General features: G+C 43.9%; 1 protein-coding gene across 5 annotated transcripts in view; it reads left to right on the top strand.

The window, feature by feature from the left end:
- The window catches only part of meis2a (Meis homeobox 2a), a 79,511-nt gene that overhangs the window by 21,627 nt on the left and 41,767 nt on the right, over positions 1-16,117 (top strand). For 4 of the 5 annotated variants that reach the window (XM_085257833.1, XM_085257831.1, XM_085257835.1 and 1 more), the window contains exon 9: positions 12,016-12,161. In XM_085257833.1, coding sequence (XP_085113959.1) covers positions 12,016-12,161 — 146 coding nt within the window. The remainder of the gene's footprint in view (positions 1-12,015; positions 12,162-16,117) is intronic. The other variant, XM_085257832.1, reaches the window with a different exon arrangement.

Raw genomic sequence — 16,117 nt, 5'->3', positions numbered from 1 at the left:
GCATTTACCATAATTCATTTAGAGGGTTATCAATTTGCAGAATACAGAGGAGATGTTTGGAGGGGGAAGCAAGAACACCATATCAAACGAAGGAACAGAAAAAGGAACAAGGGAAAGCGAGATGAAAAGGAGTGAGATATTCAAGGATAGCTCAGTGCCTGTATTTTTAAAATGTTGTTCCAATTACACACATTTCCATGTTCTGAGGCAGAACTTGCATGGTAAATGGTGCAATCGCTTCCCTTTTACCAGTGTCACGCTCCACCCCCTAAAAAAAGCACAAGCTGATTTGACTTTAATGAAAGCTGTTTAGCTCAGGAATTTTCTTTTTTTTCTTGCAAGATTGAGGCTACACAGAGATGTTCTAGTTCAAATATTGTCATTCTGTTCATTTAGGGTTTCTCTTTGTTTGCCTTCAACCCTGCTTACTCAAGGGTTTTTTTTGTATCTGTCTATCGGTGTGGATTTTAGGACAGTTACTACATGTTTTCATTTTTCTCTCCTGGCAACACATACGAAGAGAAGAAAAAGACTTTTAAAAGCATCTTTCCCTCTGCCATCGGGCAAGGATGACTAAGGCCCCATTAGAACAATTGGAGGAAACTTAGGGAGACGGGGAGTATTTAAAGGAATGAAAGCAGCAAGAAAACACCACTATCTTGTGATAACCAGTGCTTTGCTTCATTATCTCGAGACAGAAACCCCCACCTTGGAAAAAATTGCACTCACTTTGGTGCTTCATTCAAAAATACAACAATGAAAACAAGAAAGGCAAGAAAAAGCAAGACAAAAAGGAAAGAACTGTAATATTTTCCAAAGTGAAGGGAAAGCTGCATTGTTTAGCACAAATGCTTACTCCCAGGGATACAGTCCGTAGACAACTGAGTGTCTGCAGGAGACATCTGTGAAGCCTGACCTTGTGACCTTGGAAAAAATGCTCTTAAGGTGGGGGGAAAACTGCCTTTTCCACTGCATCTTGGCCTACAGGACAGCCCAGGAGCAGCACAACAAACACAACCACCACAGAAAAAGAACAACCCAACATACAGTCAATAAGAAAGAAAATGAGGCAGAAAAAAAGTGTGATTTATATTGAGGCAAGTTAACAAGTAAGGAAGCGATGGATGCTGGAAAAAAAAGGAACTGAATACGAGAAAGAGAGGGAGGGAAAGAAACAAGAGGCAGAGAAGATGTTAGAGAAAACACAGATGGACTTGGTCTGAATAGTGCCTCACAGGCCTGGCTGTCTCTTACTCCTTTGGCCCCCCATGAGATCATTTTCATCCTTTATGAGTCAAAAGGAAGCCTGGTTGAAAATGAAAGGTTACACAAGCCAGAGCCCACGCCCTCGGAGTGAGAGAGGAGAAGATCCCCGCTGCAAGGGCCCTGCTGCTATTCAAAGCACCTGCCATTGTGTGGGCGCTCATCCAGCCCTATTGTTGTGCAGAAATTAGTCGTGCTCCCTTTGGCTCCCTTCGGCTCCAGAGGCATGCGGCAAACCCCCTTGTTGTTTCGGGTTCAGATACATGGTTGGATAGATGCGTGGCCCCGGCTACCATCACCACTGGCTGTGGCCCTTTGCCCTCTCTCCAACAGCACACTATCGCGTTGTGTTTTCCCCCCCTCATCCTCTCAATGCTGTTCACTTCTCAAGAACACTTGCGAGCCAACATTCCTATAGTTTTCTCCATCTTTCTTTTGTACTCCTACTCTCATTTTTCCTTTGGTGTATATGCTTATTGTTCTTTGGAGCACCCTCATTATACCCATGGTTATATTTTAAGGGCCTCTCTCTTTGATTTTGGTCTCATGGGGAGTGAGTGGTGGGCTGGTGGGAGCTGTAGGCCTGGCCCGGCTCTCAGGGCTCCCCAGCCAGCGTCTCGGAGAGTAGGCTTGGGGGTATTGTTGGGTTGGCTACCACACTAGAAGCACTGGCGCTACTGCTATTGCAGTGGGTGGATGTGAGGGGAAAATTGAAAAGTCAATAGCGAGGCCCCACAAAAAAAAGAAGAAGAAAAGAAAAAAAGAGTGCAAAACAAAAGGAGATGGAGAGCTTCAAAAAGCTGAGAGCTATAGAACACTGCTAATTAATAGCATCAGACGAAGAGCTTTTTTCCTTCCTTCTGGAGCTCTGATGCTGCATATTAACTTGTGAGGCAAGGCAATTAGGAGCTCAAAGCATGTGTCACGTCCATCTGTTGACCATGCTATGTGAGGGAGAATTGATAGGTAAACAAAAAGTATGCACTGAGCTTCAAGGAAAATAGAAAGCGCGTAAACACTGTAGTACAACCCTACCTTTATGAAACTGCTGAATCAGCAATAATTGTGATAGTAGTTCATTTCAGTAATTCCTGCAGCTATAGTTTGTGACAGTTCCTATATGTCAAAATTGTGGGACACACATTCAATAAATACATATGTTGATGCCTTTCTTATTACTATTACTGAACAAAGGAAAACATTACTGTTGAAAAGTATATGTAGGTTGGGTTTTTTTTTTTTGTTTGTTTGTTTGTTTGTTTTCTCGGGGGGGGGGGGGGTTCTTAAAAAAAACAGTAATTGGCTCTTATTCTGTCTTTACACGCAGCTAACATCACGTAGACTGTGATGAAGTGCGACTTTTGGTGGGTCAGCGTTGCAGATTGGCACCAATTTGAAGTGGCTTTGCAATTTGTATTTTTCACTGCCGTAATAGGCTCCTCTCTCAACCATCGTACCATCACAATTTCCACTTCCAACAGCTGTCAAGCCCCTAAAATCAAAATTAGCGCCATGGAATTGGGCCTTAATGAAATGACCTGCTGGATTTACCTTAAGGAGCAGGGCGGACAGTCAGTACTAGCCTCGTCAAAACCCTCTCTGCGCGTGCTGCGGTCCCATTAACAAAAGGAAATAGTCTGTAAATGTATTAAGCACTACTTCCATTTTCTAATTATCTTTCCCTCCTCCCTACATAATTCATTCAGTCATTCATTAGTTCTTAATATTAAAAAAAAGGATTCTGTCTGTTCTTTTTTCGTGAGATCACCAATTATTTGTCACTATTTATTACGCCGTTGTCTGGGGGGAGGGGGTCTATATTTTATGTTCCACCACAGCATCTGTCTGTATGAGTTTCAAATTGAAAATCTAGCATTATTCATATAAAATTTGCAAAAAATAAAGAATAAAAAAAGGCTCTGAAACTACCCCCCTCCCCCTCCCCACCTTTGCTTCCTATAGGATGAGGTGAATGTGTGCCAAGGCCCAGTGGAGGACACTAGGCCCTGGTTATTGACTTGTAAAGAAGCCGTTAGGTGAGGGGTCTTGACAAGACATGAGCGGCTGAGTCTCTTGTAAAGCTGTATCTGATTTCTCTGCTAGTTGACTCCCCGGAGAGATCCGTTCTACCCTCTGTTGATCTCACTCACAGCTGTATGGAAAATGCAGCGATGAAAAAAAAAAAATGAAAGAGTAGTTTTGTGAAAAAACGAAAAAGTGAAAAACAAAACAAAAAAATACTTACATTCAGTATGCCACGAGTGCCTCGCTCGGTGAGAGTGAGAGCCAAGGAAGGAGGGCAAATGAACCTAAGTAATCAATAGACAGGTGTTGTCTCTCAGTACGGCACAAGATAACTCTCAAATTAACGTTTTGGTGAGCTGTGTAATATATACTTGTCTGTAAGGGCATCTGCATTTGTGTTGGTGTGATTGGATAATAACAAGAGTGAAGTATCAGCAAGAGGCAGACAAAGCAAGTATCAACTTAGCGAGATCTTCACTCCACAAAGATCTGACTAATTTATGAGGGTAAACTGCTCTGACAGAAAGAGAGATGCAGGTGAAGGGAGGAAGTTTTCATTGGCTCTCTAGAGCAGGCCAACCCAAAACCCTGGAGGGATCTCTCTCGGTTTGAACTTTATCAGGGGCTACGCTTAATCAATATACTATCGGAAAAAGAATTAATTACTAAAGCAGAATAAAACAGCTGCATTTTAAACCAAGGATTCATCAATTCTGTAATCTCTTGGTTACAGCTCAGGTGTCAGGAGGATCATTTCAGCTCCATGTAATGAGGAACTGTGGGAGTTTACCCCAGCCCTGTGCTGCTCTCCTCCTCCTCCACCTTTCTCTTTCTGACCCCTCCTTCCAACCAAAACGCTTCCTTATTACCCCGTTCCTTACCTTCTCAGCTCTTTGTCATTTACCTACAATATTCATCTCACTCCTTTCTCCCTGCCCTTAATACACTGACTGTATTGCACTCTTTTATACCCCCACCCCTACCCCACTACATTCCCTTCCCACCAAATTCCTGTCTTTGCAGGGATGGGACGAAAGGGTATTAAATTTGAAATCTCTGGTGCGAAAGCCGACTAGAACGGGACATTCCCGCTGTTGCAGCCATCAAGCCGGACATTCCTCTACTAAGACTGAGACACCACTGGTATTGTGAAATGGGGAGGGGGGAATAAGAGATGGGAGAAGTTGGTGTAAGACTTGAAAAACAGCATACCACATTCTTGTTGTATATTTTAAAAAATATATTTTTGGTGTATAACATTAGAATAAAAATCATAGGAGAAGGTGAATTAGAATGAAATGAATGGTGTATGGAAAGAGGAGCCATGCAGGAAGTATCCCCTGTTTCAAAATAATCTTGGCAGCTCTGCCGTCGCTGCCACTGACATCCACCCATCGCAGCCCTTGACCCTGGTCCAAAGCCTGTAAACGGACTGTCCTTGACTCCCCATAATGGGAGATTTCAAGGCAGGTTGAGAAGGGGTTATGGGTGATGAATTGGGTTTTTAGTGAGCTCATTAGGAAGCCAAACAGAGTTTAGACTGTCGGAGCGGAGCAACAGTGCAGTAATCAGTTCTGCTCGCTTTGTTCCCTGCCTCCAGGACATTTTTGTGGAAAAAAAAAGAGAGCGAGGAGGAAAGAAAAAAAAACTTGGCATTTGGCTGATGAGAGGGCTGCTGAGCAGAGGCTGCAATCTGATGGTTGACTTGTTGATTTATAAACCTTTTAATTCATTTACTCTACCAACCCCTCCACCCTCCATCCCCACCCCCAGCTCTATATAGACAAGCCCCCCCCCCAATCTTTGTTGAACTCTTTGATGCCACTGTCCATCAGGTGTGGCAAGGACTTGACCTCCTCTTCAGCTTAAAAACAGCAAGTTTGTTTGGTTTTAAGTTGTAATTGAGGGTAGAGAATCACTGCTTATGCTGTTATCATGCATTGCCTGAAACGATGTAAGCTGCTCTGAATGAAAAACAAAAAGAAAGGAAGAAAGAAAAACACTCAGTTAAATTGGCAACCAGCATACAGCTGCTCTTTGCGGTTTATGTAGAAGACTTTGATATACAATAGTTCCTAGAGGGGATTAGAAATCTATTTACTAGCATTTACTCATTTACTCTTTACTAGCAGATAGAGCCATATGAAGTATCGGCACTGTCTCCACCTCCTTTTTTCATTTTGCTCTTTCTCATTTTTTCCCCTGCTTTTAAATTTTTTTAATTCCAAAATAGAGCAAGTTAGTAATTTTTTTAGGAAGCATATGTGTGAGGGCACCTCATTTTACTACTGTTCATGTTTGTTTCTATTCACTGTACCCTAATTACTTTTGGTAAACACTTCTTCTTTAATATTTAATGCTGCATCAAATCTTGAGATGCAGGTATGCTTCTCTGGGTGCATCCTATTGTATAAATGATAAATTATTGAGCACTGTCAATATATACAATCCCAAGACTAACAATAGCTTCAGTGTATCATAATAAGAGAAGAAGATAAGACAGAAGCAGTCTGGTTAGACATAAGCGAGAATTGGACTCATGCAGTGGCAGGTTTGTAAATTTGTTTATGAAGAAACGAGTGATGAACCGAGATTACCTGTGAGACCAATTAGCCCCATTCAAGTCAGAATGTAAGGGAAGAGCAGCAGCAGTTTCTTCTGCAGTGTTAGAGTGCAGGGGGGAGCAGGGTGGAGTTGTCAGAGAAGCAGAGAGTGTGAAATATCTGGTGGAGGCCCAAAGCCCTTCATTAGCCACTGATCCCTGTCTGCTGAGTGAGGGGCAGTCATGGGCATCACAACTCCCTTTTAGTCCCCCCCCCCAAAAAAAGCAGGGTGAGGGGGTGGAGGGTAGATCCCCCCATCCCCTGCAATTTAGCCCTTTGCCATTCATGCAAATTGGGTCTTGACATCTGCAACAGCCTGCCTCCTTTCTTTTATACATCTTTATTCCATCTCTTTTCTTCGGATCTTTTTTCCTCCTCAAAGCCCCATTTGGATGGCAGAGCCTCGTCGCAGCTGACATGCGTTCTTTTATATATAACTCACATCTATGTAAAGGCAGCATGTTTGCTGTGTGTTCATATAGACATAAATATGCAGAGAACTTGAAGAGTTTAGGAGGGAGGCCTAATTTGTTTGTATGATTCTCAGTCCCGGTTTATGAGGGAAAAAGTTAATTGTTGTTGCAGGTATCAGGTTGTATTGTACATTCTCAACAGATTGGAATTTTATGAAATGATAAAAAACTGTTGGAAGCAGCGACTATAGACAAAAAAAAAGCTGTAATCAGGCAGCTTGGCCCACCTCCTACCTCTTGCTTCCGGACAAACTATGATTCCTTGGCTATAGAAGTAAGGCTGAAAAGGCTTTGGAATGGCTTTGCTACAGCCCATATTTTGGGTTAAAAGGTAAAATAGTCTAACTGGCTTTTAAAAACAAGTTTTACCTCCCAACCTACCCCCCCCCCCCCCCCCCCCCTTTTCAGCCTTCACCCTCTATGGTAGGGATGTGCAGAGTAGGGTCAACTCTCTGCCTGTGAGAGGAGAGAGGCCTTCTATCGGTGGAGAGGCGATAGTTATCTCCAGCATTCCAGGGATGACAGAGAGATATCTGCCTGATGGCAGTGTTAGGGGGCTTGGAGAAGGGGGCAGAGATGGGAGGGAGGGGAAGAGGTACAGGAGTTGTTGAGCAACCGCTCCCTGACATCCCTCCTCCCGCCCCCACCTCCCTCCTTCCTTCTCTCCATGCCTTTCTTACTGCCTGACTGCCTGGCTTCCCCACACATAGAAAAAAAAAACATCTAATTAGAAGCTCTTATTCCACTTCATTTAAGGGAACACTTAATGATGTGTTTTTCAGGGGAGACAACTACACATTATTTCTCATGCAAAAGGAACCACTCAGTTGTAGCCCCCAGGATGCAGATACAGCTGTGTTTGAGATGGAGGTTTGTCCTCATTTCTCTGGGGTGTCATGGCTGTTGGAGAAGAAGAGAGGGGAAAAATGGTAGTGCTTTCTAATTCACCTTTAGCCAGTGTCCTGGCAGTAACGGGGGGTGGTAAAGAGGAGGCGGATGGTGACATCTGAGTTTGGCAGGGGGACTTGCTGAAGGAGAGAGTTTGTTGTAATTGCTCTGACAGGTTTTAAGGCTGTTAATGACTCCGGCCTGAGCGCTACCAATTTGTCAGCATGCTTGCTGTTTACTAAGCTGTTGTTTTATGGTCCAGTGCAAGGGCTGCTGCTTGTTTAAGCACAGATCAGGAAATAATCAGCGTAAAACACTGGCTGCAGTGGTGCAGCCACACTAAAACAGTTCAGTTTAGAGCCCTCATCTACTGTATGAATCTGAATGAGTGCAGTAAACCATATGGCGTCTGTGGTGTGTGGTCACATGAAGACACAAATTCACAGATGCTTTACTTTTATCTAAAAGTTGGAAGTTTGAGTGTGTGTGTTTAACCGGTATGGCAATCGTGTTTTACTTGTTAGCACTTGCGTTGTGTTTCACATGAATGTAAACCATATTGCTAGCTTGCAGTTATAGCAAGATGATCTGTAATCCCTAGTCGGCACAGAGAAGCAGAGAAATAGCCATTCCACTAGTGTGAATAGAGCTTCTATGTGTTTGTGTATGTGCCTATGTGAGAGATTGTGTGTGCGTCAAGAGCATGTGGTCCCAGAGCCAGCAAAGACCCCTCCGTAAATCCAGAGTAAATAAAAGGGGTAACCAGACGGACAAAAGACGAGCCCCCACTGCTTCTCTCATTCGCTGCCATTTGGGGGACTGAATGTGCTAAACGCCGCTTATGTTGGCTGAAAAGTTGAGGAGAAAAAGGGGGAAAAGGGAGGCTCTAAATCCCCCTTCTTCTTTTCACTTCATTCTCTGCGGCCAAGCCTGCATGGATAGAGGTGGTGGTAATAGGAGGGTGTTGGAGGGAGAGGTGTAGGGCCCGGTCACTATGGTGTGCTAAGACCAGCGAAGCTCCTAAAGCAGCAAAACTCCAAGCTTCTGGTATCCATCTGCTCCTCTTTCCATCTAACTCTCCTCATGAGTTTTTCTCTTCCCCCCCTTTTTTTGGGTGAGCTTGGGTGAACACGCTTCACTAGTTTGGGCTGACAGGGGGCGTGGGGGGTCTGTTGTAATTAGTCACTTTAACCACAGCTTCCATAAGCCACTGCTTCTACACTCTTGCTTCATTACCCTGAAATAAACGCCCAGACTTCCTAGTGCAAAATCACTGCACAGCCTTTACAATGATACACACACACAACATCTAAAGCTTGTCTAGAGGCTCCACGGTATTATTATTAATGGTATATGGACCACTCTGGAGTGTTATGTGATAACTAAACATGGCTGGATTTGAATGTGTTTTCCAGCTATTGACAAGTCATTATTTATTCACGCATATGAAAACGGCAAAGCAGCAGAGGGAGGGCATTCTTGTTATACTGATAGCTGCAGTATATGTTACTCATGGTCATATACACAAGACAGACTCGACCTTAGTGGGTCCCTAAGGGGCAGGATACCTACTAGACACAATACAACTTTTGCTCTAAAGTCATTAAAAGTCCACTGAAGTCTGCCCTATTCTAAGCAGAGACTGTAGGACACTTTGTACTTTACAATTTTCGATGCAAGAAATCCTGAAGTGACCCTGAATGTGCCAGCATTAGATAAGCCAAGTTGCAGTGTGTTTACAGTCCTATCCCGACCCGTTAATGAGCTCAGCCCTGAGACCAATTTACTCACAAGGAGATATATCTGAATGCATTTTTAATAACCACCCACTGGTGATGAGAGAGGGAATGTGTGCGAGCGTAATGTGCTTTGGACTTGTGCTTGTTTGTTTGCTAGTGCGCTCACTCATTCACTCTCTCGCCCTGATCGCGTCCGGTCATTGTCTTCCATCTTGCCTGATTACACCTTCTCCACTTGCGTGCATCTGAAAATCTGCACAGAAACTTTCATTGCAGACACTTTAAGTCAAGATCTTGATAGCATGAGCGAGGGAAAAGGAGGGAGGAGGAAAGGTTGAGGGAAGACAGAGAGAGAGAGTGGGAGAGAGAGAGGGGGGGCTGTCTTTTTTCTGTCTCCAAGGGCGCTGCTTTTCCAAAAGTGCCTGGGGCTACACTCCAGCACCTCAGCTCCCCTAGGCCTTTCGACTGCCTCCTAATAGCCAACCCCCATCTGTGTCACATGGCCAGATGATGGGACACTCATCCCCCTGCTCTGCACTTTTTTTTTCTTTCCTGATTTTTTTTTTCAGAGTGCACATCCACACAGGTTAGAATGGCAGAGTTGCCAGGGAACAGTCAGAAGCCATTAGCGTTTGGGACAATTTGCCCTGCAGCGTTCCTTCTCTCGCTCATAAGAAAGGAGTGGGGGTGGATGCAAAGCACCAGCCCTCCTTTAGATGTAATGAGGTTGTGCAAGTTGGATCTTCTTTATTCTATTTCTACTCCTTTTTTTTCTTGCGTCTTCTTGTTTCTCTTCTTTCTTTGCTCTTTCTTTTCATGTTCTGTCCACATTTGATTTTTCTTTATTCTTTATTTACTGTGTGCACATTTTCACATATTTGAAGTCATACAAAAGCTGTACACAGTTTGTATTTAAACTGTACACAGAATGAATGCTCGAATGCCACATGCCTGATCTGTGGACACATGTCAGCATCCGTGCACATGTAAGAGAGAGAGGAGCTGAAAAGCACCGGAGTCTGGTTTCATCCTTGCGGGCTAGGGCAGGAGGCAGCGAGCATGCTGGGTAATGAAGTGACAGGTCAGTCTGTAAATACGCACGGGTCGCTCTGGCCCTGGCCGGGGGGGAGGCTATCGCATTGCAGTGAAAATGGAAACGTCAATAAAATTAATCTGCCAGCCTTTTGGCCACTGTGTGGTTCTATTGGATGAGCCTGACTGCTCACAGCAGGAGAGGGATTTGGAGAGTAGCTCGAAAATCAACACAAAACCTAGCGGCATACAAACAAACAGCAAACTGTGTATCAACATTATTCAGTGAAGCTCAAAAGCAGTGAAACAAAAGGGAGTTGGTTGAAATTCACAGCTCACTAGTTGTGTTTTTATTGAAGTTTGGAAGCAAACTCAGGGAGTTAGACTTAGCTTCCGTCTGGGTCACATTTCTCAGGAAGCCCCTCACAGTCAGGGTAGGGCTATGGCCAGACCAAAGTTTATTGTTTTAAGCTTTCCTGAACAAGGATTCGTACTTAGTCTGGGATTTATGGCATTTGCCACTAATGAATGCCCATTCTACAATTACAACACCCCTAGCCTGTGTCCCCATTCCCATGTGTCCTTCAGAAGGACTGTTGCTTCTTTAACTTCACACAGGGAGCGCAAAGTCGGCACTTCTCTGTTTTCCTCTTTCGTGTGGCTCTCCACTAATGATCTGGAAGGAAAACACTGTGCAAGACAGAGAAGAAAAAGAGAGGCAAAAACAAGGGGAAGAAAAAAAACTGGGAAAAGTAGTTAGTGCGGGCCCCCGCTGTCCTTGTATTCTTCATTTATTTTGCATTAGATTACGCCACTAGTCGGATCCTTTTTCTTTCCCCCTTTTTAATGTTATTAGTTCAAATATTTATGCGAGATTAAGGCTTGTATAGGTGGCTGTGATTGATGCCTCTCCAAAAACAGGAGGACATATGAGTCTGAATTTTGAGAATGTCAGGGTCCTTCTCTTCCTTAGTGGAGGAGTTTTTCAGATACATAATTTAGATGCCCTCAAGGAAGGCTTTCAAGGCATTTGTGCCCGGGGGCAAGAAAAAATAACTATGACTGTTAAAAGTAAATCATTTTTGCTAATGCACAATTAATGCCGAGGAAGACGAACAAGGAAAAGGCAAGGGACAAAGATGGAAACTTCAATTTAAAGGAGAAATCGTGCCCGGGTATGTGCACGCTTCCCTTGTGAAATCAAACGCTGATGGACATTAATGCAGGCAAAGCCGCCGCTGGCCGGTCATGCTAATCTCGTGGCGGAAGCTTGGGGGTGGGGTTGTTCAGGGTTTCGGGAAGCCGATGAAGAGTCCATTATGTGCATCGAAGTGCAACAATGAACCACCCCAAATAACATTTACTTCCACGCACTTTAACTGGATGTCCTAAATTGATGAATTTCTGTGTGTTACAGTACATATCTGCATAACTCCATCCTGTCCCCTTTGGCCCTCATCAAAAGATGGGAAAAAATGCTCTACATTATGTCAAGCATGCAAATTTAATTGAATTAATGACATGAGTCCATGTCTCTTCTGTACTTGAAGGCTCTGTGTCCATTTTTTTTCTTTCCATCTCCTCCTACTGTAAAAATGGAATGAGGAACCCAGTGTTTCAGCGTCCAACCATAACATTAGAGTCATTAACCCCTATTCCCCTCCCGTGCTCTGGGGTATAGAGCAGCTCTGCGAGGCTTCCATGTAAACCTCTCAGTCTCTGTACAGCCCTTCGTCTAAGGCCATCTAAATCCCCCTACCTCCATATATTCACTACACAACACTGGCTTTGCTGTGGAAATTCGTTTGGCCTTAGTGCAGCACTTTCCAGTTCTTTCAAAGTTATCTGTGGTATTTGTCCGTTTATCCATCTTTCATGAGCCTTAAACTCAGCTTTGACTGTATACCTCTGTTCCATTTTTTTTGCTATTGTATTCTGAGCCTGTGGTGTGGTCGGGGATGTTATTTAACCCTGGGTTTGGTTTCTGTCCAGGAGATGGCTTAGACAACAGCGTTGCATCGCCTGGCACAGGGGATGACGATGATCCAGACAAGGATAAGAAGAGGCAGAAAAAGCGTGGCATTTTCCCTAAGGTGGCCACAAACATCATGAGGGCGTGGCTGTTCCAGCATCTCACGGTAAGCACAACCATTATAATTTGGAGATATGTCTATATTATTTAAAAAAAAAAACACAACAAACCAAATAAACATTTAGAGACACTCACATTCAAGACACATACTCACACGCACCTGTCACACAGTAGCTACTGAGGCAGTGGGGAGAGAGTGATGGTGCTGCTGCGATGCTCACTTGTCAGCCACCTGTCAAAGGGACACAGTGACCAGGTCAATCTAATCAGTTTGGGCTGTTTACTCTGCTCAGCACACTTTCTGTAAAAAAAAAAAAGAAAGAAAGAAAGAAAGAAAAGACCCAGCAATCCAAGACATTTATTCTAGTACGAGATGCACTGCAGCTCTGGCCTGAACAAGCAGCATGATAAAAAAAACAACTGGGGAATAAAAGAGAACGACTGTGACTGTGTAGCTGTGTAAAGAAGTAGGATGTGGAATTGAAGGCCTCTTTACATAATCAGTCTTTCTGTGGAATAAGGGAACCTTAATCTACTTATCTCTCGATAAAATTGACATGTGTTAGTTTATTTCTTCTCCATAGCTCCATAGGAAAGTGTTTACCGTACAATTCTGTCAGAAATCTCTGACAATGGCTGATCAGAGTCTTGGATCATATGTCTAAATGTCACAGTAATTTAAATGTAAACTGTAAATCACAACCGTTATTTTCCCGTGAGTATGTTTCTTAGTGAAACGGGGTGGTCCACATGTCCCCTCTCCCTTTCTAATGTCAGGACATTATCAGAACATCAGGCTGTATTGATTTTGCAACACAGGTCAGATTTCAGAAGGAGGTGGCGACGCCGGGACACATAAGCTGCTTGAGGCTGCGGTTCCCCGTTCCAGGGATGGATGGACGGACAGTTTAGGGGGATGGGGAAAATAAAAAAAAGAAATGAGAGAGAGAATGTGAAAGTAAAGGAGCCTTAGTTTAGAGTCTTTTAGAACATCCGCACATTTAAGAGGGTCATGTGCCCTTTGTGCACTCTGTAGCCCCCACCACCACCACAGTGCCCACTCCCAGCTCAAAGCCCCGTACCCTGATTACCTAACCAAAAGCCCAAGTAATAAGCAGCCAGCAAATACAGCCTAATTGAAAGGGCTGTAAATCCATTACATATTGGTCAGGGATAATCAGGAGTGCTTTAATCACTTTTATCTATTCAGGAGCAGTGAAGCTGCAACAGCAAAGCCCTGAGCCTCGCAGGCCTTAGCGGCTCCACCACGCCAGTCTGCACGCTTATTATTCTCATCATTATCAAAATGACTTCACAGCTGTTCGCGGCTCCCATGGCTCTCTGACTGGAGACCTCTCACCAAATGCTACAGACCAGGCTTCAATCAGACATTAAACTTTTGAGTACCACTAACTGTTAGTTGAAAGAAAAATGTTCAAATACTGTTAAGATTACCTGTTTTTTTGTGTGTCATTAAAACACAACAAAATAACAAATTATATACACAGGCTTTATGGTAAGGCTAGAAATTCTCTCAAGATTGGTCATTTTTCCTGATGAAAGCCCCACACAGCTTCTGCACAGACCTTTTGGAAGAGTCCCTGCCAATTATCTTTAGAATTGTTTTAAATTTGAATTGAAATAGCGGTGAGCAAAGGAGGGGCACATTTTTTCAGAACGCTGGTTAATTCAGACCCTCTTTTTTCCCCTTTCCCTCTCACCCCTTTATCACAAACCCTGCTTGTAGATGTTATCCAATCTTTATTTGTTTCTTTTGTGCAAAGCCTTGGCCAGTCTTGTACAAATAATAATCCCTCCCTTTTAACCTGCCTTCATTTCTCTGCTGAGGAAGACGGCTAATTGAATTATCCCCCTTCTCTTCTCACCATCCACTTCTCCCACCCATAAACTCTCTCGCTCTTTTTCTCTTGCTCACACACACATACACACACACAAACACACACACTCACACCCATTAACCATTCTTCTTTCTTTTAATTTGTTAAGCAAATGTATTTGCCATAGCTGGATGCATTTGTGCAAAGGTGAATTCTTGGGGACTTTGGCCCCTGAATGGCCTATAGCGGCATTCTGCCATTCACGCATTCATTAACTGAGGGGTGAGGAGTGAAAGGAGCGGGCTTGTATTTTCTCAAACTGAGGGGCCAGCATGGAGCTCCTCTTCCATGAGCCGCAGGGGTCTCTCTACATATGTTCTCAACATCCAGCCATTGTCACATCTTCTGAAAAGCTCAAAAGGACAGGACCCCCTTCAAACACAAAAAAACAACACAGGCCAGTAGTAACAACTGTTGGCTTTTAGATTCAGTATAACAAAATTGCCCTTTGCCTCTCCCCTCCCACCCTCCCTTGCTTTACTCTGACCTCACACTCTCATGGGAGAACTCACAAGATTGTTTCCTTCATGACGGTCATATATAGCAAGTAACCTCACTTGAAGTCATATTTACCGCTAATCTCAGTATGCCAATTTCCCAGGCAAGGGGAAAGTACAGTTTTTGCACCATATTGATCTCAGAGACAGTTCTTCACAATTGCACAATCAGAGAAGGCGGCGATAACCCTGATCTCTTTTATGTCGAGGCCATATGCGTATTGACTGCAGAGCTGGCAACCTTAAATGCTCCATATGCAATTGGCAGAGTGTTGAACAGATCAGCTGGTGTTAGCTGGCAGAAGAGGGTCAGACTGTCTCTCCACTCCCTTCTTCTATCTTCCCTCCCACTCTTTTTCTCTAATACCCCCCCTCCCTCACCATGAGGTTCTGGATGTCTTCCAGCCACATTAGGGGAAGGGAAATCCCAGACTGTTGGTATAAGCTTTTCAATACTACAGGGAGATTATGTTATCAGAAAGGTAAACTTCACTGTTAGGGGTAAAATGTTCTGCTGCACTTCAGAAGCATGGACCACAGAATTCAGGATAGGAAGAGAGAGTCAGATAAGTAGCTAGAGAAAGATTTCAGAGAACGTGTCAGATTTGTAAAATTGCAGTGATGGGAGTTTTTTCCTACCTTTGCAATGGTAATGCCCTTTTGTGCTCAGCAAAAGCAAACTTTAAATTTTACAATTAGCCCCTTGGCGCCCCTGGTCTTCCTTCTTTCTCAACCCCTGCTAACCCCCCGCTAACCCTTACTAACCCCTGTAAAGACAAGGGTTGGCCTAGCAATGAAAACAGGAAGCACTCAGATGCAAAGATACCTCTCTGGGCTCTGGCCTTGTCCTTTTGACTAGTGTAAAGTCTCCAACACCTATGAAAATAAATAAGGAACCTCAGGAGCAATCGGGGCCAAATTGAAAGTTTTCCTTAAGTGTGTGCACTCAAACAAGGGAGTGAGGGATCGTAGGAGAGAGGGAGAGCGGTCAGTCAGACGAGCAAGTAGGTAGCCAACTAGAGCATCAAGCGTCTCAAGTTCTGTGCTGGGCCACCCTTTGGCCTGGGTGTTTTGGGAAATGCTGTTAAGCTGCTAAGCCAGGTGTATTGGTCCCCTGGGCTCCTTGAAAGGGAAGTGATATATCCTTTAGTCATTTAGAGAGTCCTTGGACTGTGAAGTAGAACTAAATGTTCAGCTCTGAAATGTTTATGTATGGGTAGATGGTATTTAAATGTAGCTATTAGTATAATTGGCTTTTATCATCCTAAATGTAACACCAGTACAAGTATTGACTAATGAGCTATGTTTTGACTGAAAAGTGAAATGTACCTACGAGAACAGTAAAGATACCAGTGCAGATAACACAGGTGTTCACCAGAGCGAGGAGCGTCTTAGAGTTAAGAGCATTGTGCTGAAAACATCATTAGGTACACTAGTGACAGTAGCTATCCCCCCTGCCCCACCCACACATGCGCACACTCCCGATCCAAGCCCAACATAGCATTAGTCTCCATGACGACAGGGTGTCATCGTCAGGTCGAGCCCTCCTATGGGAGCTGCTCTCTCTGCCACCCTTTATAGACGCACATAAAAGAGTCGGCTAGGGT

This window comes from Mchenga conophoros, linkage group LG19 (genome assembly GCF_057382185.1).
Source record: "Mchenga conophoros isolate Kocher_MC1m ecotype Shallow Benthic linkage group LG19, M_conophoros_male_GT1.1, whole genome shotgun sequence".
NCBI lineage: Eukaryota > Metazoa > Chordata > Actinopteri > Cichliformes > Cichlidae > Mchenga > Mchenga conophoros.
Note: the sequence above shows the minus strand (reverse complement) of the source record. Positions and strands in the feature narration are given on the sequence as shown.